General features: G+C 36.1%; 1 protein-coding gene across 12 annotated transcripts in view; it reads right to left on the bottom strand.

Annotated features, from left to right (window-relative positions):
- The window catches only part of GPC5 (glypican 5), a 596,960-nt gene that overhangs the window by 322,088 nt on the left and 248,661 nt on the right, over positions 1-26,211 (bottom strand). Inside the window, exon 7 of one of the 12 annotated variants that reach the window (XM_063149531.1) lies at positions 24,073-24,356. The exons of the other annotated variants lie outside the window; for them this stretch is intronic. Within the exon in view, the coding sequence (XP_063005601.1) occupies positions 24,339-24,356 (18 nt within the window). The 3' untranslated portion in view covers positions 24,073-24,338. Of the gene's footprint in view, positions 1-24,072; positions 24,357-26,211 lie in introns of those variants that run through there. 12 annotated transcript variants of the gene reach the window in all.

The following is a 26,211-nucleotide window of genomic DNA, read 5'->3' as shown; positions in this document are numbered from 1 at the left end:
CTTAGATAACTTAAAAGATATGGGGTTTAAAGTGTTTGTCAGGTTTTATACAGACAGTGTTCTTCACCTTGTATGGGAAAATGTTTTTATTTTAAATATGTATTTATCAGATCTTGTCTTTTCAGTTAGCACTGTTGAAAAGAAAGTGTGAAGAGGCAATACTAGCTGACATACTGTCAAATCACAGCCAAAAACTGGATTTTTTAATCTCTAAGAAGTTAACACACGAACACTGAATCATTATTGGCCATAAAAAGATAGGAATTAATTAAGTCTTGTTAACTATTAATTGTATTTTACTCACATCTATAGGCACCATGATTCATCTTTCATTTTGATACATATAACAAGGAAGGAAAGAAGTTGTGTCTGGTCTCATAATCTTAACAGTTTAAACAGGTTCCTATAAAAAATAATTGGAAGCATTTGAGAATTTATAGAAAACAAAATTCTTCTCAGTGGGTTCATCTGATTTTAATAGGAATGGATCTCTGAAAAAGACATACAAAGCCAAATTCAGCAAAGCTCTCTATGCCTCCAGCAGAATCAATGCCTGCTCAGGTAACAGGGCTGTCTACACTGCTCACAGTAATAAGAGGTGTCTTTGATACTAAACATGGAGATATCCACGGTCAGAAGATGCAGCTCATAGAAAAAATATACAGAGAAAAACAGGGGTGTGAAATGCCACCTTTTTTTCCACAGTTCAAGGATTCCATCACCAGGAATCAGAGCCATTCTTTTGGATAAGTAACCAAAGAACCCACCCACTCTTAGGCTGTGACTGATACCACTTCCTATATGTATGGCTCTGTGCGTCCTGTTGGAACTGCTTTTACTGCTCAGCAAAGAATTTGATGAACAAGGTGAGTAAAAGGAGTAAAAGGCCAGATGAAAAGGCCACTTTGGTAACCCTGTAATTATGGCTGAGAAGATACTTGGCACGTGCTCTGTGTACCTGCTACAAAGGCTGTGTTTTTATGCAGAGGTGTTTAAAATGAGGTTTAATCATTCCTGAAATGAAATGCCAAGTTGAGTTTATGTTATGGTTCTAATGAAATGCCTGTGTGTTGGATTTGACACCTATAATTACAGCCAAATTCATGAATGTAGAAGTGAAGTTCACCTTTATTTTTTTCACTGCTTTCAACCTGGTCTAGGGGGACATGCCCCTGCCCATGGCAGTGAGGTTGAACTAGATGATCTTTAATGTCCCTTATTATAACTATCTTATAAATTAAATATTACTGAATTGTCCTCCTAATCATAAAATGATAGTGAAACCTGGTTTGTCACAGACATCTGTCCACTTTCCCATATGTTTCTTCTGCCTATTTTCATTGATATGGAACATGATCTCACCTCCATCCTATCCTTAAAACAACTCCACAGCAATTCTTCAGCTTTCCTCCAGCAGTTCCCAATTCAACAGTAATGACAGACTCTCCTGACATCCCTATTGCCTGCTTGCCACAATTTAGCAGACTTTCATCACAAAATCCTTCCTAAAATCCCCTCAGTTTCCCCTAGCAGCACATTCCTCCAGTAATACTAGCTCCCTTTCTCCATTTTTGGTACATGGATAAATTAAGTCAATATCACTGCAATGTCTTGCTGCTGAGTGACATCTATTCCTTAATTAAATGTGGATGAAGAAGGGTAAAAGGCACAGAAGTTATCAGGAGCATTGGTAAACACACCACCACTGCACAGGTTTTAGCTTCTTAGGAGGCTGAAAAGATGTTCACATCTGATTAACAAATCCATCTTACTGGAGGTAACATTTGGATAGTCATATTTCTCTAGGCAAAACCTATTTTGTGTTGCAAAGGTAACTGGAATCATGGTACAAATTGATTTATTTAAAATATTTTGCTGCAGTGCTGCTGGGAAAGCGTTTCTCATGTTATATTAAATTAGGTCAATGATGGGCAAGTATCTGTACAGTAGTAAGAAATATTTTCTTTTTCTTAATTCCAGGAACAATCTGCTGTATGAAACAATATTTATGCATCTTATATACATGAATGCATGTTGGTAATGCATACTCAGTTTTCACAGTGTATGGGATGCACACTACAGGCAATTCAATTTTAAAAGCAAAAAAAATTAACAGATTGGCTCCCTCTTGAATCCAAAGTGGTACTCAGACATGTTAGTCAAGTCAGTAACGATGCCTGCTGTTCAAGTTCATCTTGCTATGTGGTTTTGTGGAATTTTAAACCACATCTTTCTCTCATTTGAATAGCCGATTTCTTTATCTGGAAATAAATTACTTTTGGAGGCATTTTAGGAGAGAAAAAAGTTTCCAAGCATTTCTCATACATAAAATATATCAAGCCCATGTGAAATGCCTCAAACAGAACACTCAGCTTCTAGCAGAGGCTTTCAATTTTACCTTTTATTCTCTGTAATAGTTACAAGCCATTTCCCCCTTCTTTTCAGTATTTGAATGGCATATTTCATTCACACGTCCATTGCTTTCTGCCCAGCATGGTAATTCAGCTAAAGGAAAAAGCTTAGTATTTGAAAATGTCAGCTGCCCAAAAGATATTTAGAAGTCTGTGAATGTTAACCTTTCTAACATTTGCTTAAAGCCATCTGAAATTAATTTTCCTCTCTGCCTTCCCATATCTGAATAAGGAAAAAGAACTACTCTAAGATGCCTATTTAAGCAGAAACTGATACAAGGTGTATGATCTCTGGGGAAAACAGGCCTCCTAATATATGTAAATAACTCCCATTCACATTACCATAACTGCAGAGGAACAGATTTTCTCCCAAGATTTTTATTCAGTAAATTAAATTCATGTTCACCTCTCTCAGTTCCTCTTACTTATTCTCATAAAAATTTCTTTTTCTGATGATCTGTGCACACCTTTCTCATCAGTTCACTGTACATAAAATTAAATGAATAGAGATTTACAAGTAGCTTTAAATAATCTTAGTACCAAGGATATTTGTTTTTAACCATTGATTATCAATTCATCAAGTCAAGATTACTGGCAAACACATAAATCCTGAAGAAACCTTTGAAAATATTATCAATTCAAATATGACTTCACTGTGTAACCACAAAACACAACAGAACTACAGAGTAAAATGCCTCAATTGCTGGATCATCATTAATGTGAATGTGACACTGTCTAATATTTGTTTGATTGCATTCTCTCAACACAAAGTAAAATGAAACTGCAGATCTGATTAGAGATAACACACCATGTAATTATTTCAAAGCAATACAACAGAGCTAAAATTGTTTGTAAAGAAAAAATAATGATCTTAAAATGATTTATGCTTGAAGCAAGTAACTTTTTGCTACTGACACAGTTCATTCTCTATATCAAAACAAGGTTTTTAAAAGTATATTCCCAAAAATAAATAGTACGTACTCGACATTAATAGGTCCCATTTGGATAAAACAATGAGTTTACAGAGGCAAATCTAAAATTTTCACTTTTTTTTTTTCTTCCCTCTGTGTTCTTGAGAAAAGGAAAAGTTACACTCTTTCCTGCTGATGTGTAATCAGAGCTCCTGCAGAAAAACCACTCTGGGCCACGTAAATGGAAAGTGACCATGGCAACCAGAACAAATATTAGACAACGTGAGGCCAAAACCAAGACTTATATAAAGTCCTAATTTTTTACTTTTGAAATGCTTAGCTTCTCCTTTTGCTTTTAAAATCACATCTGAGCTCCATCTAGAGTCCACATTGTTCATTGTTAATCCACAGTGTTATCTTCCCTAAAGATGCTAGAGTTGATGTCCAGCATCCCACATCCAGTGTCCTAGCACACATCCTTCTCCTTAACCCATGGCAGATACATCCCAAGCCTACCCCAAGAGACAGAGAGCTTCCCCTTTGCACAGCAGAGCACTGCCCTCCCTGTCAGGAATTCCCTCTGTCCTTGACAGGAGATGTGACACAAGAGACACCTGTACCTACATGTAGGATCTTATCCTGTGCTATTGAGAAGAACATCAATTTCAAGGCTTAAAATTAGGAATAGCAGCATTCAAGGTTGAATCCCTAGGCTTCAATACATATTCTTCAGCATTTCAAGAGCACCTGACTAGCAAGAAAATGCTCCCCACTGTTGCAAACTGTCACATATAAGTTCCCAATTTAATATGAACCTGGTGGTAATCAAAGTCTAAAAAAATTGTTCTTCATTACTCCTGACTTTTGTGGTTTGCATCAACCACTTCCACAAAGCATCAGACAGCTTCATCCAAGCTGAACTCCTCAACTCTCATTAGGGTACCTATGCACACAACCTACAGCCAGATTCAAGATATCTGGTTTCCTTAGCATTTAGGTCTTCCAAAAGAGATTTGTGTGCTTCCATCTGCCTCAAAAAAATCAATCCCTATGTTACTAGACTGCCAGTGTACACTGTGAATGTTACCCTCCTGCTATTTTGAGCCACATATCCTTGTCTGGATTCTTGCAATTTTCAGCCACTACTGAACCCTGTGAGGCTAAAGATGGATATACACCTTCAGGCAAATGGCTCGATACTGAAGGACTTCTAGGGACAGTTTAGAAACCTGCATCCCTGAAACCATGAGGGTTATCATGGTTTATTGCACTTTGCTTTATTTCTGAGAGAAGTCTGGAGAACCACACCATGTACACGAGTTGAAAATACCTCGTTCAATACAATAAAGACTGGGGCAACTGCTGCCATCTCCCTGGTACTCAGGAAGGGGAACAAATTAATGTCCTATGAAATACGTGAATGTTGAGCCCTAAGGGCTCACACCTTCCCCGAAGACTGCTCATCCATGCAGAGCAGCGTACCTGTAGGGAGAGAAAGAGATGAGCCACACTATCCTCCAGGGAAGAAAAGACAGCACAGCACACAGTATCCAAATGCAAACTGGTTTGCAATAAAGCATTCTAAAAGGATAGTGTATCTCAAAATGAAGGCACTAATTAATCTGTGGTTGACTTGCAGGATCAGCCAGTCTGACTGGGAGAAAGGGAAGGGAAGGGAAGGGAAGGGAAGGGAAGGGAAGGGAAGGGAAGGGAAGGGAAGGGAAGGGAAGGGAAGGGAAGGGAAGGGAAGGGAAGGGAAGGGAAGGGAAGGGAAGGGAAGGGAAGGGAAGGGAAGGGAAGGGAAGGGAAGGGAAGGGAAGGGAAGGGAAGGGAAGGGAAGGGAAGGGAAGGGAAGGGAAGGGAAGGGAAGGGGAAAGAAGACACAGTCTGACTACCTGCCGCAGATATGATACATCAGCCTGATTGCCAAAATGAGGTGATAGTATCTGCCTGTCCCTCTTCCCTCTGGATGTCCTGTGAAACTTCATTTATATCCAATTGTTTACAAGCTTTGATAGGGCTTTGGCAATGATTTTACAGTCAAAGGCCTGACAAAAGTTGATATAGCATATCTACTTAGATATAGCAGATAGCAATTTTCAGAGGGTTTTTTCCCCTACACCCCTAAATTTTTATTGATTTTAATTGCAATACCTTGTCCCTTGGACAGTGGCCACCAGGGCTGAGCTTTCCAGATGCTAGGACATAGTCAAGAGGCCTGGAGAAGCATTAGAAAATGTAGAAACCCTGTAGAAACCAATGCCTTGGTCCTTCCTGGGCCTCAGTACTTGCTCCCTGCCAAGGCACTGTTGAGTAAAATTCTCCTCTGCACCCACAATGTAGAAATTAAATAAATAGTCCAGACCAAAGCAAGGGAAGAAAACTAAATTAATTTTATGATGAATGACTTGAGTCCTACATCAAAAAGTAAAGTAGAAAATGATCCAATTTAGGTAATTATCCTCTAACCTTTGGCCACTTAACCTGAAAATCTACAGAGAAGGTTGGTGGATAAGCCTTAACTTCAGCTAAGTTTGGCCTCATGAAGTCCCTGAGATGCAGGGCATTTCAGGAAAAAAAAAAAACCAACGTAATCTTATGCAGCTTTACCTTTCCTTCACTGCCATGTGTTTTGTTCTCTTTGAATATTGCTAGCTCTTCTGAGCACATTGCTGGCTTTTTTTTTTTTTTTTTTTTTTTTTTTTTTTTTTTTTTTTAAGTGGAGTTTCAAATGATGCTGTCAAGGATAAATATTGGAATGCTGTTTCTGGTTATTTGCAAAGCAAATGGTGTTTAATCATTGCCAGAGATGATTTGACATGAAATTTTCAAAACCAAATTATTTTTTACACTAAAACCTGACCAGTTTTAATCTCAAATATGAAAAAACCCATGATTGAGATTGTGATTATGTTCACAGAGCCTACATATTGCAGTCTACTCTGCTTTATATAATTAGAATTTATCACCCATTTCTCAGAGAAATGACATCCTCAAATAAGAAGTTTCTCTTCACCAAGATCATCTGCATAAGCTGTATGTATGAATTCAGTAAAAGTCTTAAACAGACACAGCATGTAAAAATTCATCCTGTCAAAATGACTGAAGATGTCTATAGCCAGGGAATGTTAAATCACTTCCTTTATTCTTTACAAAGTTGACAAAACATTTGCACTGGAACTTAAAAACCATTACGAGATGTATTTTTTGCTTGTTTGCATCTAGTGTCTGTAAATATATGTAGTCAAAAGTCATATAGAAAGAAAATATTTCAATATAATACAGGCCCAAAATCATCAGTCACCTTTGCTTGATTAAAGACTTTGGCCTTTCTATGAAGATAGCCCTTTAAGGGATTTTTATTTGCTCTTTATAGATAGTTGTACTAATTATATCTATTATGATTACTGAACTTTTAAAACTTAGTTTAGATGGGACAGTTTTGTTCTCTATTTTGCAGAGAACAAAAGAGAGAGAAAACTTCAAGTTTTATGGCTGTTTTTATACAGCACTGGATGAAGTCTATAGGTTCAATTGTATATGTGACACCAAGTTTATTTTTAATTTTATAACTAGTATCAGTTTTTCTTTTTCCTCCAAGACTCAAAATAGGAAAGGTGCAAGGCACAACTGAGCTTTTGGCTTGCTCTAATGAAAGAAGGATTATCTAAAAAGCTGTGGTGCCACACCAACTCTTAATGAATTTGCAGGGAGCCCCGACGAGAGGAGAGAGAATGATGCATCTGACTCCATCCTATCAGAAGGCTAATTAATTATTATACTATATTATTCTACACTATATAACATTACATCTAAACTGAATCTGCCAAGCACTCAACTCTGCACACAACTGCACTCCAGTGTACTGAATCTCGTGACTGTCCCCCGACAGTTGTGACACACACACACACTTGGCCCTGATAGGCCGAGGAAACAAAACATCCTTACTTTGGTTAAACAGTCTCCACATTGCATTCTACTTTTGCACAAACACAGGCACAGCAAATGATAAAAATTGTGGGTTTTTTTCTCTGAGGTTCAGAGAATGTGAATCCCAAAAATATTCTTGGGAAGAACCGTCCCTTCCTCTTTGGGATGAGAAATGTGGGGCTACAGACTCTTCCTCTCTGCTTTCAGCTATGTATTCTACCTTTTTGCAACTCACTGTGTCCCAGCTCAAATTGATTTTTCTATTCAGTAAAATGCAAGAGGAAAGAAAGTGATATTAATAGAGGCCCTGTAAATCTTTGTGTGTACCAATATCACAAGCCCTTCAATCATCATCATCTTGCACTGCTACTAAAAATTGCCATCTTGCCTCTGGCGTGTCTGTGACTTTCCCAGTTCTTTTTCACACGGAGCTTTTGCAGCCAGGCAGGGAGCTGAATCTGAAAATTAACTACTGCTAAAAGAAATCCTCCAAATGCATCAGTTTTGGCTTGTGTTGGTTGCCTGATCCTGTTCACCACGTGGTCATGTTAACATGCCTGCGGGTGAAAAGCATCCAGCTGTGCAGGACAAGGAAGAGGAAAAATTGTCTCTCCCAGAAGCCATTTCAGTTGATAACAACTTAAAATGTGACAGCCCAACGAAAGGTGGGATAAGAGGTGCACTAATCATAAATTTTTTAATAGTAATTAGTTAGGCTACATATCCAAGAGGTGTAGGAAAATGTAGTTAGGCTTCAGCACCTCATTGCAACCCTAAGGAAGAGCCAAATATAAGTTTGCAGTATGAAAATCTGTTCAGTCCATTGAAAATTATACAGTATTTAATCATTCTGAAATCACTGTGACACTAATAAGCTCAAATGCAATTTCGTCTTATTTTGATGATTAAATAACAGAGATTCTTATGGGTATTGGAAAACCTCTAAGGTCTACTAAAAAGATATCTGAAAGGATGGTGGAAGCCAAACAAGCTTTTATCAGTTGACTGCCTTTGCTTTGAACACTGGACTGATAACAGCATCAAAATGTTTAGAATACTACCATCCTTCCTGCACTTTAATGATAAAAATAGATAACTTCAGGAATTTTCTGTTGTTGTAAAATATAACCCAAAAGCTCTGAAATTGATTTGTTCAAGAAATTCTCTCAAATATTTTTTCATCCCAGGTACCAACAAAAACCAGGGTTTTGCATCCTTCCAAGTATACCTATTTTATGGTGAAATGTCTATCACCAGGCCTTTCAAACACTTCACACCCAGCTCCCATCTGAATTCAGCACATTCTGTTGGACAGACCAGCCCAAGGAGACAAGTCCTTAGTTAAGAAACCTCTGAATAAGAACTGTGTACTTGTGAAACAAATTTAAATGGAAGTATGATAACTGAATAACAGATTTAATGCGATGGGGTGTGTGTGATTTGAAGATAAAGTCACTTTGCAGTGAAAATGCTTTAAAAGCTGCTGAATAAAAGAACCTGGAAGAGTGTGCAGAGCTCTTTGAAATCTATTTGCGTGGACAAACTGAAATGGTCCACACAATTTTGTAAAAATTGTTAAAATTTATGAGATTTTGTTAATACTAATGAAATTAACTAGTAAAAGTTTTCACCAGAACTTGCAGTGTAACTTAAAGCTGCATGATTTATATTATTGAGTGGCCAAAAAGGAAGACAAACATCAGAAGATGTAAGAAGTGTGTTTCCTGAATTAACAGAGACTTTGAGTCAATTATAAGTAGCCCCGTCCACTTCCAGATATTAGGGATTATGGGGTTTTCTGTTTGTTTTTAATGATTTAATAGTGCTACTCTCATCAGAGTTTTCAGGATGAAAACATTTGCTTCTAATATGGTATTATGGTCCCATGTACAGTGGAAAGAATGGTCTGTGAGATCTAACTCAGACTTCTGTTGCATGGTTGTGGACTGAGGGCATCAGCACTCTGTGATCCACAGGACACCTTCCCAGACTATATTTTCATACAGAAATAACAATCACAGCTGTATAGTCAAAGACTGAGCAAATAGCATGTAGGTAATAGTACTGAAGTTTCTGTTGCTGCCAAAAAGATTCAATTTTTGTAATTTTAGCTATCAATGGGAATGGAATAGAGCTCACATATGAAAGACCTGTAATGCTTTAAATGAGTACATATACAAGAGATTTACTTGCAAATCATCATGGTTTAGGAATGATTCTCCACAATTCAGTGCCCCCACTGAGACTGAAACCACAGGAATGTTTTCTCTCCTTCATCTGTTTTACCCTCCCCCTTCCCACTGCAGTGGGATGGAGCTGAGAATTGGAGACACAAAAGGTAAAGATCACAGGCTGAGGTAAGATCAATTTACTGGAAACCAGAGAGATAAGAAAGCAAGCAGTAGCAGGAAAAATACTGATGACAGAAGGTCAAAAAATCCCCAAACCAAACCAAACCAAACCAACCAACCAACCAACCAACCAAAACTAAACTAAACTATTCGCATGGGAAAAACTTCCTGGTAATAGACAATACCACACAGCTTCCTCCACTGTGCTTTCTTGGACTGTTTTCTTCTCCTCCATGGAAGAGAGTTCTTTTTCCCTGCCCCTGTCAATGATGTAGGTGGAATAGAAAAACCTGTGTCCTAACCATGCTCCCTCAGGCTACTGAAAAAATTGACCCTGTCCTGGGACAGGGCAAAATATCTCTTCTGACTTTCAGGCTTTGTATAATAAAATTGAGACATAGAAATTTGTCAAAAGAAATTAAAACTAACTTCTCACAAGTGATTACTTCCTTACACTTCTCACTTTTTAATTCACCTTTTAGCACCACAAAGTCTTAGTGTAAAAGTTTATGAAAACATTGAACCACATATTTTGCATTATCAGCTCTGGAGCAGTGAAAATGACATTATAAGAGTGATGTTAAATTATTTAAGTTGTAACCCAGTTTCAATCTATGTTAGCATGCAAAAGTTATTTTTACCATAGACTTTCTCATAATAAAAAAAATTGTACATATTTCAGTGTGAATAGGCACAGTAATTAAAATATTATAACAGAATCATTGGGGAATCACAGCCATTCTATTGAAGTAATTGCAGGTATTCATATCAGTTAAGCTTTATTTGGAAAACACTTTAATTTGATTGTGATATATGAAAGTGCATTACAGAAGTTAACTGATACATTTACTTGTAATTAAGGTTTTTAGTTAAACCCTGACAATTTAATAGGCAGATTCTCTTGACTTCATTGAGTCTGCACAAAAGGAAATAAAGGGATTTAATTGGCATTTACAGGTGGGAATGCACACCTACACTTAACAGTAGGAAAATTAGGCTAAATTGCTAAATAGTATATAGCATTTATTTGATTACTAATTAGGAATGAATTTTTTATTATTATTACTTTAGATGAATTCTATTTTTGTCGAGCCAAACTTCAGACCAATATTACAATTTTTTTTTCAACAAGTAGGAAAAAAAAAGAAAACCTAGCAATTGAGGATGTGACTGTTCAGGATGAAACCAGTTACTTATAGCCTAATTTGAACTGACCTCCCATAACCCATAGCTTCAAATCTGTTCTACAATATCAGCCAATAAATATGAAAAATGTAAAATTCCTTAATCACAAAGAAGCTAAATGCAGCATGACATTATAGAGCAGCAATTGGTGTGCTGAGGGCCAGAGAGAAATGTCACAGCTAAGCTTCTGAGTTCTTACTCTTGTCTCCTTACTAACTATTTTGTAACTTCACTACAGTAATGCACTTTACTCTTGCAGGCTTCTTAGTGGTTTAAAGTTCAGTTTAGATTACCACATGCTGGTACTTGTAATTGCCACAGGCTGCACATCTGTTTTAAGAGGGAAAATAGTCTGAGTCCATCATGTAGAAGGCAGTGGAGGTAAAAAGCCTGAAGGATATTTCATAGGCCAAATAAGCCTCACATTCCAGGTGTAAGTTGGAAGAAAACTTTCAGTTATTTCTATTGTAGAATTCTGCTGCCTGGTGCCTTGATTAAATTCTCTATTTGGAAAATCAAAGCAATAAAAAAAATCCATGAAAAATCTTAGTTTGCTTGTTAGGTTACAGAACATTTTTTTTTTTTTGCTTTCTTTAAATGACAGCTAGCAACAAATAAACCCTAACAAAGCATTTCCCTTAAAAAGATTTTGTGCAGTGAAGCAGCCATCTACAACAACCCCTTAGCTAAAGACAGCTGGGACCCAGTTTCAGCAGTTCTAATTAATCAATTAGCAAATATTGTATAAAATATATTAAAGAGCTATCTCAAAGTTAAAGGATTGAATTTATTTGGAGGCAAAAGCTTCATATTTATTCTTAGCTCTTAGAGAGATTTTTCCAAGTTAGTACACTAAAGACACTATCAAAATCTTAAAATGTTAAAAAATACAAAACATACTGTGTCCCATTCACTTGCAGGAGCTTTTTGCACAAATGTAGTCTGCTTATAAGGAAGCAATAAACATTGTATATGGGAGATTTCAGAATGAGTACAAGAAGAGATCACCAAGTATCCCTGGCAAATTTTCAAATACAGAAGTCTCTCCAGAATAAATAAGCCTTCAAGACATTTAATTCTGTGAACTCTGAGGAAATAACTAGTCCTCACAAAGGGCATGTGCCTTCTGACTAGAGAAAAAGAAATAAAAAGAAAAGTACTGATGTAATGCACAAAAGAGCAGCTCAAAATATCGACAGCCATTAACTGGTTTTGCCATTTTACTGCAAAATTAATAATTTTGATTAACATACAAAATCTAAATATTACATGGATTTTTCAAAAGCAGACATTTAGATTACTTTATGGAAAATCTTCCCTTAGTGTACATATGTATCTCCTGCTACACCTATTCTTTTCTGCAATTACAGAAGAATGGTTTTAGCCATCATTTTGTTCAACATGCTGCAACTTTGGATGGCCACCAAAATTGTGCTTATATCCATCATTTCAAAGAAAAATTAAACCTTGATTTTATGAGTAAAGGGTAGAATTATAGTTGTATTTAAGATTTTCATTGTTTCCAATTTACTAAAATCACCTGAAATGAAACTGAGACAGAGAAATATGCAATCTTAATAAAAAAAGAATAAATATTTTCAGGATTTAAGCTCAGTATTTTCTGCAAATGAACTAAGGCATGCTGCTGTGAACAGACCTGAAATCACCATTATCAATTTATGAAGGTAAACAAGGAAAGGAAGTATTCCCTTCTACCCCTCTCCAAGACCAGAGAGAACAAAGAGTCTTTTGTTTTGTTTTTTTTTTTTTAAATAACATTTATGCAATGTGCAAGGTCCCTTTCCTGCTCTCAAAATTGGCAATTGTATTACTTTGGGTGTAGATTTTTTTATGAGTTGTTGTAGTCTCTGTAAACTCGAAGACCGAATGATAGCTCTACATATCTATCTCATTGAAATGTCAATGAATCATACCAAATCTTCTAACAATGATGGTTTTGACCTCAGGCTATTCAAGTTTTCTGCAGAGACCTGTTCTACACAGCATGTTTCTTCTAGAGGCCTTGACATATAAGTAGAATTTACAGCAGAAGACTTTTTTTCCTCTTAAACACTTTTTCTAAAATGACAAAAATGTATTAAGTAAAAAGATATACTGAAGATTTGTGCATAACTGAGTGCTGTGCTTCTTTTTATTTAAGTACCAGCCTAGTAAAAAAAGACCCTAAACAACAAATAATAATTTTTACAAAATAAAAAAAATAAAACAAGTGAGCAAACAACTCCCACACATTCACATTTATAATTACATCTGTGCCCCTTTCAAGCAGTGGCATTAAAAAGGATTATTCTACAAAATCAATTGTGCATTGGTATAATTACTCTTTTTAAGAATGATAACTTACAGTCTGTGTAGTAAGTTTGATGGTATTTTCAGGTTCCTTCTTTCATCACAAACTCAACTACAAGTATAATGCAGAAGCTTCAAGCTACCACTTAGCACTCAGCCATTGCAATTAATACCAAAGGTACAACGAGACGAAACAACGTAAGTCAGATTTTAAATTCAAATGTTTTTCCAAAGGTAGATTTTACATATCAGAACTGGAATTCTCTTATGTTAAAGACATAAAAATGAAATCCATACTCTGCAAAAGTCCTGCCTCAAAGAGCACAAAATATGTGCAAGAAAAAAAAATATAGGAAAAAATCTCTACTGTCCACATTTCAGAAATCCCGAATTTAGACTTAATGAGAATCTCAGTAACCAGCTAAACATTTACTAGACCAGGATATAATGGAGTATTCCTATCAGTAAGTACAGTAAAAGATCAGTCATCCTCTCTAAAGGACGATCCACAGAGAGCCTGAAGCATTGGTGTACTGAATTCCATGACTTCTTCCTCATCAGGCATTGGACTCTCAGGATACTACAGAGGCTGGAAATCACCAAAAGCTTTCTGTGCCATAGAAATCAACCACAAAGAAATGTTGAACATCTAGCTAAAGTGACATATTTTTGCATATTTTTGCAAAGACTCCTATCAGAATAGCCTGAATTTATGTGTTTAGACTGATCTAAGTTATATTTAGAGTCATCAGGCCTTTGTCAATGTGAATTTCAGCACTGGCAATTCATGTTTCCTGAATTCCAAATAAGTAATTCAACCATTAAACCTTACATTTTACTATAAAGTCTTAGTTCTGCAGATAATAGGTGCACTGATGTTGAGCCTTTGATGCTCATGATTTCTTAAATAGTTGTATAATTTTTTTTCTATCTAGATAAGCATATCTTATTAAGCAATTACCTCCCTAGAAGACAAGTACTAGTTTAGGTTTCTTCAGGTAAATCCATCAAGGAAAAAAGGTCACCCTTGTATCTTGTATCACTTCATTAATCGAATTGGGTGAGGGAAGGCAGAGAACAAAAGAACAAAAATACCAACGTAATATAAATGGTTATGTTGGTATTTTTAGAATGGCCATTAATACTTCTTTTATAACAATATTTTCCTCTCCCCAGATTTTCATTTCAAAATGAACCAGTCAGAAGCAAGCATCAGGTCTGTAGGATAACTAAGTGAATTCAACAGGATAAATAAGCTAACTATAGAAAATTTGCAGTAGAGCACAGAGCAGGCACGGAAACCCACAATATCCCAAAATCAAGCACACAATGGAGGTGGCAATACCAGCTGACGGCTTGTATTTTGTAAAAAAATTACCATAAAATTATCGTTTTAACAACTGCATTGGGCTGAACATGTCTTCATTGCCAATCTTTCACTAGTGGCTGTACATTTTCTTGCTGTACAGGGAAAAATTGAAAGAATTTTTTCAATTTGTGTAAAAATACTACTTCATAAAATAAAGCAATTACTCAAATTACTCTGTGTACTGTTTACCTCACTAGTTTATCTCTTTCTCTCATAATATGCTCAAATAATAACAATAGCTGAACAAACAAACAAACATCCCCTCCCCTAGTTTATTATTCCATAGAATTTCTCTTAAATGTAATTGCTGGGAATAAATTTCCTGTGCCCTTCGAAGAGAAATCAAAATCAGTATGAAGAAATTATTTAACTGTGCTGCTTTTAATTAGATAGTGGCAGATCTCATTAGCAATTTTAAACTATTATTCAACTATGAAAGGAAAAAAAAAAAACAACAAACAGAAAACCAGAAGTAATTATTATTCAAAAGTAGAGCAAGAGTGTATTGCCAAGACATCCAAAATTCAGCCGATTCTCTCTTTGTACCTGGAAGATAAACTGAATTTTTCTTCTTTCAGGTACAAGGATGTCTAGGCTTTTTAAAATTCAATGTTTACTTCTAAAAAAAATAATCTTTCTTCAAGATTTTTTAAAATTATGGTTAAATTATGCAACTGTTCTTTGGCTGAACATGTACGGGGACAGAAGGCCATTTCATTTTTTTAGTGTTATTATTAATGGTTAAAAATTGTCTTTCTATTTGCAGGTACATTTTCTTTTCAACAAAGCATACAAAACTCATAAAAATAATTGTTAGCAAACAGTCAGAAGGGCAATTCATTTTTTAAAATTTAATATAGGATTAAACGTATGTGGAACCTTTAAAATTTGAAAAACACCAAATTTTTCTTTAAAAACACAAAGAATATTAATATAGCTTGAAAATGTATTGAAAATTGGAGTAGATTAATTTGATTGACATAGGAAGGACATACAACTTTTAAAATATTGTGTGTTTAAGTATATTATGCTAAGAAATGACAAAACATCAAGTATTAAAACATTCAGTAGTCACATATTACTTCAGCTCTTCATCAATTAGTCAAGGCCAAAGCACTTACCATGCAGAATTCCAGATGCATTGAAGATGGTGACTGAGCAGGTGAATTAAATGCCTAAAGTGTTGAAAAATACCAAGCAAAAAAAAAAAAAAATAAAAGCAAGCTGCTCCTAAGTCAGTTGAGATCTATATTAGCTTGTAACACATAGAAAAGTGATGGTAGAGCAATTATGGATTACTGATTCTTGAACTCAAGAAGACAAACAGGATGATAGAATTATTAGGAAATTACTAGGAAAAAATGTTGCTGAAGAATCACAGAATCATGGAAAAGTTGTGGTTAAAAGGAAGCAGTGGAGTTCAACTGGTCCATCTCTCTGCTCAAGCAGGTGACCTACAATAGGTTTGCCAGGACCATGCTGAGACAAATCTTTAATATCTCTAAGGATGGGCACTCTCACCTCCTGGGTAACCTGTGCCAGAGCTCGATCATCCTCACAGTACAAAAGCATCTCCTGATTTTAGGAGGGAAGCTCCTATGTCCCCCAGATGACAGGGATTAAAACTAGAGACAGCTGAGAAGTTATATTCACATCATAACAGAATTTATAATTGTATGGATATTTTAGGGTAAAATACAGTTGTTGCTCCCTGGACGGAATGCAGTTGGCATGCTCCATTATGTTCCTCCACACAAGCACAAATACCGGCTAAGGGAATGGAGTGGAATGGAATGGAATGGAATGGAATGGAATGGAATGGAATGGAATGGAATGGAATGGAATGGAATGGAATGGAGGGCAGAGCAAAGAAGAAACAGTGGCCAAGGATCTGCTGAACTCCTGGCAGGGATGGGAACTCAAAGGAACTTTGCAGCAGAGAAACCTCATAGCACCTGTCAGCCAGGGATGATAGGGGATGTCTTGCTGCGGAATCAAAAACTGTGGAGAAATCGTTCTCAGGTAAACCTAGTACATTTTAGCCTAGTTCTAATATTTATGCACACCTTCATCCTAAAATTACCAACATTCAAGGTGCGGCCACCTTTCACTGGGCGTGCCGTCTTTATTGATTTTGACTTTATCTTTAAAAGTGAAGCAAGAAAATTCTACGCCAATCAGTAACAAAAATATGCATGACTAGTGTAAGTCAAGCTCCACCTAAAAACAAAGAAATAAAATAAAAGTAAGTCAAAAATGTGGGAAAAGTTATGTGAGACTCCATCATAACTGCTGGCATCAGTCAATGGGCTGAACCTGTCCTCTCCCCCACAGGGATGCCTACTGGATCAGAACCATATTCTGTGCATGCTGAGTACTTTTGTTGGGGATTACAGCTTGTCTGTGTACTGCCTTCAATGTGTCTTTGCAGTCAGAGGCTTTCATCAACAATCCTCAAACCTTAACCTGTCAGACTTTTATACCAGAGAGTGTTATTCTGTAAATTTTTAGTGTGAGTCCTTCAAGGGCACTGGCAGCCACTATCAGTGGGTGATAATACCTGAATTAAGTGGGAAGATGTGCTGAGGGGTCATGAAGTGATGTGTGAGGGGGTGGTGTGTGCCCCAAAATCAAACTCTCTGATCCAGAAGGACTACTCAGTGAAGAACCTCTGACAGACTGGTTGGACACAAGGCTCTTGGCTTTTCTGAAGAACTGACAGACAATATTAAATTGAATATTGAATATTAAAGGTAGAGGCGTTGAGTTTTAATTAAGGCATTGACTATTAAGGGTAGAGGAAATCTCCCCACACTATGGGTTGAGGAGATCTCCCCTTTTTTAACATGAGAACCCCGAGTTCTTTCCACAGCTATCTGCTGTTTATATGGCCTTCCCCCAGCACACACTAATGTGTGGGGCTGTTCTCTGCCAGGTAAAGGACTATGTCTTTCCCCTTGTTAGGGCTCTGTCAGCCCATTTCTGCAGACAGTTTGGTCCTCCAGACTGGCAGCACAAACACGGTTTAAAACTTGCAATCATCATGTAGCTGGATAGAAAGAATCATCTTCAAGACAGAAAGCAAATATGCCATTGGCAAAAACAGTATTCACTGCAGTCTACAGAGCAAAAAAATTTTTCTGTTTAGTTATGTGGATTACACTACTCAGATAAAAACAAAGTAAGTTTTGGCCTTATCAGCTCTTACACTTTGTGTTTGATTTTATATGATGGTTTTCTAGTGCTAATAACTTCGGCACATGTTAATCCTTCAGACAAAACTCCACAGATTGCAACCAATTTTGCCAATGTAAACGACAAAAAATGCCCAATATCAATCACAGATTATCACAATAAGTCTTACAAATCATCAGGTATTTTAAAATTTAAATCATGAATACTTAGCTGCCTTCTAATTTTCAGTTTTTCTGCCAAATAATTTTGCGGGTTCTTCACTGATAAAGAAAATGCTATGCTGTGTACAACATGAGACCTTCTCCTGGCCTTTCTTTAGGCTTCATTGCTTTCCACAGCTGGGGATGTTCTCATTTCCTGTTATATAAATGACAGCTTGGTGTTAAGGACAGAAAAGAGGAAGTTGGCAATGAAAGAACATAATTATGTCAGAATAATTTCTCATAAGATGGAAAACTGGAAAATTAAAAGAACCATGCTGCTTCTTCTTAGCATTTTTACCTCATATTTTTTTTGTCCAAAAAACCTGCATGGTTCCTAAAACATGTATTTCACTCTATAGGTTATCTGCTTTTTTCCTGTGAAGTGAGGTTAAAAAAAAAAGGATGATTAGATATTTACGATCTGCTGTGATTTGATCACCAAAGTCATTTGAGGCCCTGATAACTTCTAGGGACAGACTGCCCTGAGGGAAAAGGGAGTGAGAGCATCTGTGGCCTTTGTTTCACCTGATACAATGCATCTGTCCTCAGTCCTGCAGAGTGCTAGCAGCCACTCAGCTGCACAAATTCCTTTCTGCACACCACTGTCCCAGAGACCTGCTTCCCCTCCATAAATCTCAACTCAAACCATGATTCCTTTCTATAACTATTCCTCTCCTTCACAGTTTGCTCATTAACTTTGAAATAATTTAGCAAAACTTAAGTCTTACAAGCATGTGGAGAGGGCCTGCCATCTATTTCTGTCACATATGTAGCTCATGAGAGGAATGAGAGGCTAAAAGTACACATGGAGAATCCAACATTGTTAATCTGAGGTGGCTTCAAGGAAATGACAAATGGAGCTGGTTTGGGGTTTTTTTTCAAAAATAACTATTTTGCAAAGCATCTTTGTCAAGAACTAAAAAGGCAAGATAACTCAGGCTTAAGATTGACACCTTAATTGCAAACAGCAGCCTAAAAAATGCCATAAAGAAAAGTGATGTCTGCAAATATGGGATTTAACATGTCAATTTGTTTGGATGGAGATTTGTCAAGATTGGAGGTAAAAATTACACATAATTTCTCCTTGGAAATATGTAGTAGGCAACCTAGTTGAAATCATGTCTTCTTCCTATCTCCCCTGCTATCAGTGAGTTGTGCACATTCCAGATAACATCTCATCATGCTGATTCTGTGATTCCCTACTTCCCAATGCATTTCTAGTACATATTACATGGTACAGGATGTAATTTTTGACAATAACCTTTTCCCTGTTAGACAGCATTTCAAGATGTCCACAGCAGCATTCACAACTGATTCTTTGCTGTTTGTGTTTGGGGTTTTTTCTTTTAGAAGTAAGATATAGCAGTGGGTGAATTTGTGCTACTTTCTTATACATTTATTGAGGGCATACATAATTTGTCTGAAATCCTCATTCCATTCCTTGAAACACACAGAATGTGCTTCGGAGATGTATCAAATGTTAATAGCTACCATCAACCTCAGCCACCAAGGACAATTATAATGTATAAAATCCAGGAAGTTGTCACAGACATTGTCAATGAGGGAAGAACACAATAATGAAAAGTGCTCACACGGAGGGCAGAGGGAGAGTTAATGCTGCAGCTGGTTACATTAAGCTCTGAACTGTGCTGTATAACAGAACACAAAAGAAGCAGCAAAAGGCTCTACATGAGATCCTTAAATCCATTAGACTTGGGGTGAAAAAAGAGCTCAAGCACCCCTTACTCAAGAATGGTTAGTAAACACACTGACAAATCTCCATCAGACACACAGATGTCAAGCAAAACTGGTAGGGAAACCAAATTACTGGGTTATTTAGCTCTGCAGCAACCTAACAAAAAAAGGCACTGAAAAGTGATGGAATATTTTCCTTCTCTTTAAACCAAATAAGAATTTGATATTATAATAATTTGTTATTATAATATATAATCTGTAGATTATGATATTTAAAAAACCAAAAAAACCCAATTATGTCTAAGGAAGGTTAGGGGACAGTAAGACTCTATACTGTAAAGCATCCATTGAACAATGTGCAGTGACCAATCAGGAGAACAAAAGTTTGCTCTTAGCCTTTGGTTCCTGGTATTTTGCCTCAATGTACTTCAGATACCATGTCATCTCTGAGAATCTGGGAAACAGGCAGTTCAAGCCACATCTCTGACTGCTTTTTTAAAAGAAAATGTCACCATTGTGCCTTAGCACCTAAATCCAGTATTGGGCATGTGCAACTTAATAAATAACCTTTTCCACCAGGGAGACTAATCTCCTAAAATATGCCAAGATCCTTTTGAGGACCCTTTTAAAGTCAAACCAAACTCTTTTTTTAAAATTCAAACCAGATTTTTTTTTTTTTAATTTTCTATATCTGATTTCAGTATTTCAAGTCTTGTCCAGTCTCATTATCTGGACGGTCCCCTATGGCACCTAATTTATATTTTTGAAAAATATTAGTGCAATATTATAAATTTACCCTCTTCTTTCAGTACAAAATTCTACTGAAATTTCTTGTACTATAATTACCTTTTTTCCTCCCACAGCATGTTTCCATCCTTATCATAGTCACTACTTGTTTCTGAAGGCTATCTTTAAGCCCACTAACATTTTTGACCCAGGATTTACATTATTTTCTTCTTTTTGTTCTTTTATATATTTATACACGCAATTCTACACTTACATACAAACAGAGCATTTGAACTCAAAACTTCAGAATGCTGCATAGAATAATCCACCAGAGGACAAAACAAAATAATAAGACATTGTCTATCCCATTTTGGCTAAGGTGATTGCCAGTGCTACATGGCAATCACACATTTTCATATACTTCAAACAAACATAAGTTTGCTCATGCTAAAAGTTTTATTTTTATTTCTTATTGCCTCAATCAGATTATTTTTAGGTGAATAAGCTGTCTGACCTTAAACAAAATGTAATTTCTTGTCACATAATGCAGTTTTCTTAAATTAGAACAAATATATCTTTTCTTGATCAATTTTCATTTCATAGCTTTGACTTGTGTTTCAGCATGTAAAGATATAAGAGGCCAATCTGTCAAAGTGCTGCACTTCCATGCTGAAAATGCATTTAATGTTTTTCTGTTGATTAAAAAAGCATATGACAAATACAAAATAGAAAAAATTGTCCACAACCTTCCAATACTCAAAGGAGAACGATGTAACTGTTTTAATCAACAGAAAAAGTGCTTTTCTGGATGATTCAATGAATGAAGTAAACAGAGAAGATTTATTTTCACTAGAGGCAAGGGTGAGGAATGACACCTTGGCTACACACTTGCATATATATCCACCTGACCAACATACATCCATTTCAGATGCTGGCAGCCTTTCTCTTGGTGTATTTGCTTTGTTTTTGCAGGTGAAGGAAACCATGGGGGAGATGTTTAATTGAACTCTGGTGTGGAGAACACACAGCTAAAGCAGAATGGTTCCAGCTTTCACTTACAAATGACACAAAATCCTCAGGGATATTTAACTGGTAGACATTTGGAGGAAATTAAATGCTAATGTGTGCAGTTGTACTTTTTACACGCACAGACATCAAATGTAAAAAGACACTTGCTTCTCTTCTGTTGCAGCAAATTCATAATAAATGCACAAGGTATAAGGTTAAATCTCATGAAGCAAGGTAAGAGTTCAGTACCACATCATGCACTTGCAATATAACATGAGCCTAGACATTTTCAGCCTTAAACAGTTTAAATAAATGCCGAACAATTTTTTTTTTTAATGTGCAAAAATATGGCTCTAGTGTGGAATTAGAGAAGGTCCTTGTTGAATACTACAATGTGAATTGTGCCCAGGAGAATACAGTAAATGATGTTCTGGGATGGCATTAAAGCTCTTATGCATAAGCTTTCAACACCTCTATCCAGAGAAGAAAAATGCTTTAAATATTTCCCATTTAGGACTTCAGCAACTCAGGAGAAAGAGTATGTGCAAGTTATGGCACAGGTTGAGTGCTGGTGACAGTGGACTCATGAAAGATCATGATCATATTCTTCTTTTCTGTAGGTTATGACAAACGTGTGCATGTGTATAAAGGACAAATTGGGATAATATTATGTTTGTTTTGCCCTAGTTTCAGAAAGATGCCATCTTTAGGAGAGAGCAGTGTGTAAACAGTCAACTTAAGAAGCAATTATTTGCAAAAATGGTCTGAGAAAATATTGGATCATCCCACAAATGGACTTTTAGAAATCAGTCAGCAGCTAATATACGAAGAGTTGATGAATTATATCAAATGTGTGCTTTAAAAATACAAGGAGAAACAATGGAATTTAAAAGGGAAAGGTTGATTTTGCGGGTTTAGAGGATTCCAAAGAACAAAAAAATCCAATCCAATTTCTAAGGAAACCTAAATATTGGGTCCTAGACGAACACCATGCTGAGTTGTTCCTTAAGAATAAAGGGAATCAGAAAATGGGATCTGTGAGACATAAATGTTATCTATACCTGAAAAAGGCTCATTTTGTAGTTAGTGAAGAGAAATAGCTATTGTAAAGACAACTAGGATTACAAATGTTTAAGTTTCTAATACTAACTGAGATGTATTGTACCTCAAGTATATGTAAGATACAACAGCAATATAGAATACAGAGAGGCTGTATTTGAGCCTAGTAGAAAACATGGACAGAGATGGGATTTGTTTGGAGCTGCAAATATAAATGCTAGGCAAAATTTATTACAATTTAAACTAGCAAGTCTTCAACAGATTCTCATACAGCTGGCTTTAAGTCAGTACACACAGATCTTCTGTTTCACCTACAGAGCTGATTCAACAGCTCCCATTTAAGGTGTTTATCTTTCCTACTTATATTTCTTACCTATCCATCCTGTGCTTTGCAGACCTGCTATCACCAACATGAAATTTCCAGAAGCAATGGAAAAAGCAAGGGATAAAGGTTAAGTGTTTTGAAGTTGAAGTTCTTATGAATCAAATCTTTTGTAAGTGTTTAAAAAAATTAATATAGAAACTAATAGCAGCAGGCTTGTCAGAATATTGAAACAGTCTGATAAAGTAGTACTTCCGGAGGAAAAAGTTCCAATAAATGTGGAAATGTAAAAAAACATTATCTGAAAAAAGAACCAACCCTCAAACCCAAAAATCCCAAACAAAACCCCAAACAAACCCCTACAATTGTAATAATGAATGTAACTCTCTTGCACTTGCAATGTGTTACCATACTGGTATACAAAACTCGGAACTTTGGATAACTTTTTCTTTTTCTTCTGATTTACAGAAGTATGATTTCACTCTAATAAAGCAAAGACGGATTCAGATTCTAATACTTTTTGTATACTTTGTCTGTAATGGTGTAGAGAGAATGTAATTGAGTCTTTTTATGTTTAGAATTCTATGTTTAGAATTCTTAAGACTGTAATGAAGAAGAGCAATTCATCTTAGAAAAAAAATTAGAAACTTCAAAAAGATGGATTAGTTTTACTTTTAAAAAACCTTACTGTGATTAATACTGAAAATATTATAAAAATTTTAATTTTAACTTGTACAATCTGTATTTCTTGAATTATTTTTTCATGAGATTTTGATAAAATGACCAAATATGTTGCCCAGATAAGCTTATAAAATTGTTTTTACCTCAGCAATCCCTACAGCATAGAACATACAGAAAAATTCTTACTGTGTTTAAAGCATATTTTTGTCAGCCTCAATGGTAACTTATCAAAGTATGCAAATACCTAATGGGGATGAGTGAATAAGATGTTGTCAGATGTTTCTTGGTACCACCCAGTGACAGATGAGAGGCAATAAGCACACAGGGAAACTCAGTAACTTCCATCTCAGCGTAAGAGAAAACCATTTAATAGTGACAGTGATCAGAGGCTGGAGGAGGTTGCCCAGAAAGGTTTGGAGCATCCATCCTTGCAGGTATTTTAAATCCAACTGAACAAAGTTCTGGGCAACCTGTTCTAGTTGGCTCTGCTTTGAGCAGGCATGTCAGCTTTGATGATTCCAGTGACTCCTTCCAATCTCATTTACTCGTCATTTTTTGAATCAAAAGGCAATAAAGCAGCTACAGTGTTAATCCAGGTATTTATTTGAAACAAACAACTCCAAAGCAACAGATTATGATCAAGACACGTTCTACTGCTGAAAAAGAGTTTCCTAACACAGATGATCATACTAAACACTGTCTCACTGGAGCACTTTTCATTGAATCAGAGCAGAAATAAATAAGAGTCCAAATTTTTCATTTCTGTGCCTATGCATTGGAAGAATGAGGACTGTACTGACTGTGGTACAAAGAGAGAGGGAGAGAATTACAACACTTTTGACTGGCCAAAAATTGCCTTTGCCTTAGTGATGGCACATCTTTTATTCCAGCCTCCCACTCCTGATGTTGCCAGGCTCAGTTTCTTGCAGTGCACAGAAACAGAATCCTCAAGGCAGTCGTTGTTCTTTTTGGTCTTCTTTACTTATAAAACATTCAATTTCTGGAAGGAAATGTTTTGTTTTTTGAGGTAAGTTCAGAATTTAGGATTAAAACACTCTAGGAAAGCATTTCTTAGTTCTAGTACTAGATACGCTAGCAAAATGAAATGAAAAGCTCTTTATTTTTTACATAGGTGACATGGAAAAAGGCATGCAAAAATCAAAGCACACCAATTGAGAAAGCAAACTGAAAAGCACACCTTTTTCTTTACCTTGTATTAATATAAAGGACCATTTTCCTTAGCAACTGCAATACTGAGGGGCAATGCTTTTTCACTGTATTTCAAGTCAATAACTCTGATAATGGTTTCAACAAACCAAGTTAGTAGCAAGACTGAATGCATTTTAATGGTTTTTTTTAAGAATACTCTTGATGTCTGCAAATAACATCTCCCACTGCATCTGGCCAAGATCTAACCCTCTCCCACCAGGTAGTTTTAAAATACTAGACCACTTTAATAAAATTAGAAGACCCGCATTACTTTAATATCTAACCCTAGTACACAGTGGGAATACCATCTATACTGGTCTGTATTATATACCCTTCTATAACAGTATATAATACAGGCCATCTATAATGCTCTTTATGTAATTAGCTCTTCCACAATTATGAACTTGGAAAAAAGTATCCATTTGAAGAACATCAGTGGGATTCCAAAAATCCAAAGGAAAACAGAAAGCTTGGTAAGTTTCTTTGATACCAAAGTGACTTTTTGTTCACAGACAGGTATTTCTTTTCTTTAAAGTTCCTGAATATCCCTCCCTCAGCATTATACAAAATATTTAATACTTTAATTACTTTAATTCTTGAATAGTTATTTTCATACAATCATGCTGAATTAGGGGACGTGAGATGCCATGAACTTCCAGAGGGCTGGAAACTATCCAATGGCTACTCAGCAGAACACAGACAAGATTTATGAAAAACTATCACTCAGAGTACGTTTATTCTTGTGAAATGTCAGTGAGGTTTATATAGAAAAGTGAAATTCTTTTTTCCAGTCATAGCATATATCAGTTATAGTTACAGCTGACATCCATCATCATTCATTTTCTGGTGAGGCATATATGCATTTACTTTTGTTTAGGGATCCTACTTCCCACACTGCTTTTCAGTTACTGAAGAAAAGTCTAAAAAAATAAACGCTGAGGCATCATGAATTGTTGGGTTTTGGTTTTTGGTTGTTTACATACAGTCTAATAACTTGAGATACCAACTTTTTGCAAATGTAGCTGTACAGGTACACAGAGTATTCTCAAGGCCCTCTCATTTCAGGATTTTCTCTTTCATTAAGTACTCAAAAAACAATCTAGGACTCAAGACATAGAGAAGCTTTGTGAATTATTTTTTAACTGCTAGCTCTGAAAAGAATACCCATTTCTCTGGACAAAAGAATTAATATTTAAGACTGTAGAAGCATAGTCACTTTCTTGAGTTTGCATGCCAGAGTATGCAAAGATAAGTAATTCTCTTCAAATGCATAAGATTAAAATGCAGATAAGCTAAATGTACCTTTTCATCTTTGCAGGTTGCAATGTGCTTTGTAAACCAGAGGATTAAATAATAGCTTTGCCTGCATCTCCCCACAGGAGACCTCCACAGAGGCTGAATTGTCTTTTACAAGAAAGAAAGGATCATTTCACTTTCTTGACTTGAAAGACAGGATAAGTATTGTCTCCAGGGCAGACTTAAAACCCATAAATATGGTTCCCTAGGCTCTGAGAAAGACTAGACTGAAACCACAGCACCGTCAGTGTACATATTCTGCTCTAGGCAATTTGAGGCATTTTAGTCTCTGTGCTGCAAATAATAGATCTTATTCTGAGGCACTTAGGTACTCACAGGATATATATTTT

This window comes from Melospiza melodia, chromosome 2 (assembly GCF_035770615.1).
Source record: "Melospiza melodia melodia isolate bMelMel2 chromosome 2, bMelMel2.pri, whole genome shotgun sequence".
Classification (NCBI taxonomy): domain Eukaryota; kingdom Metazoa; phylum Chordata; class Aves; order Passeriformes; family Passerellidae; genus Melospiza; species Melospiza melodia.
The sequence above is the reverse complement of the archived record's forward strand: the minus strand, read 5'-3'. Positions and strand labels throughout refer to the sequence as shown.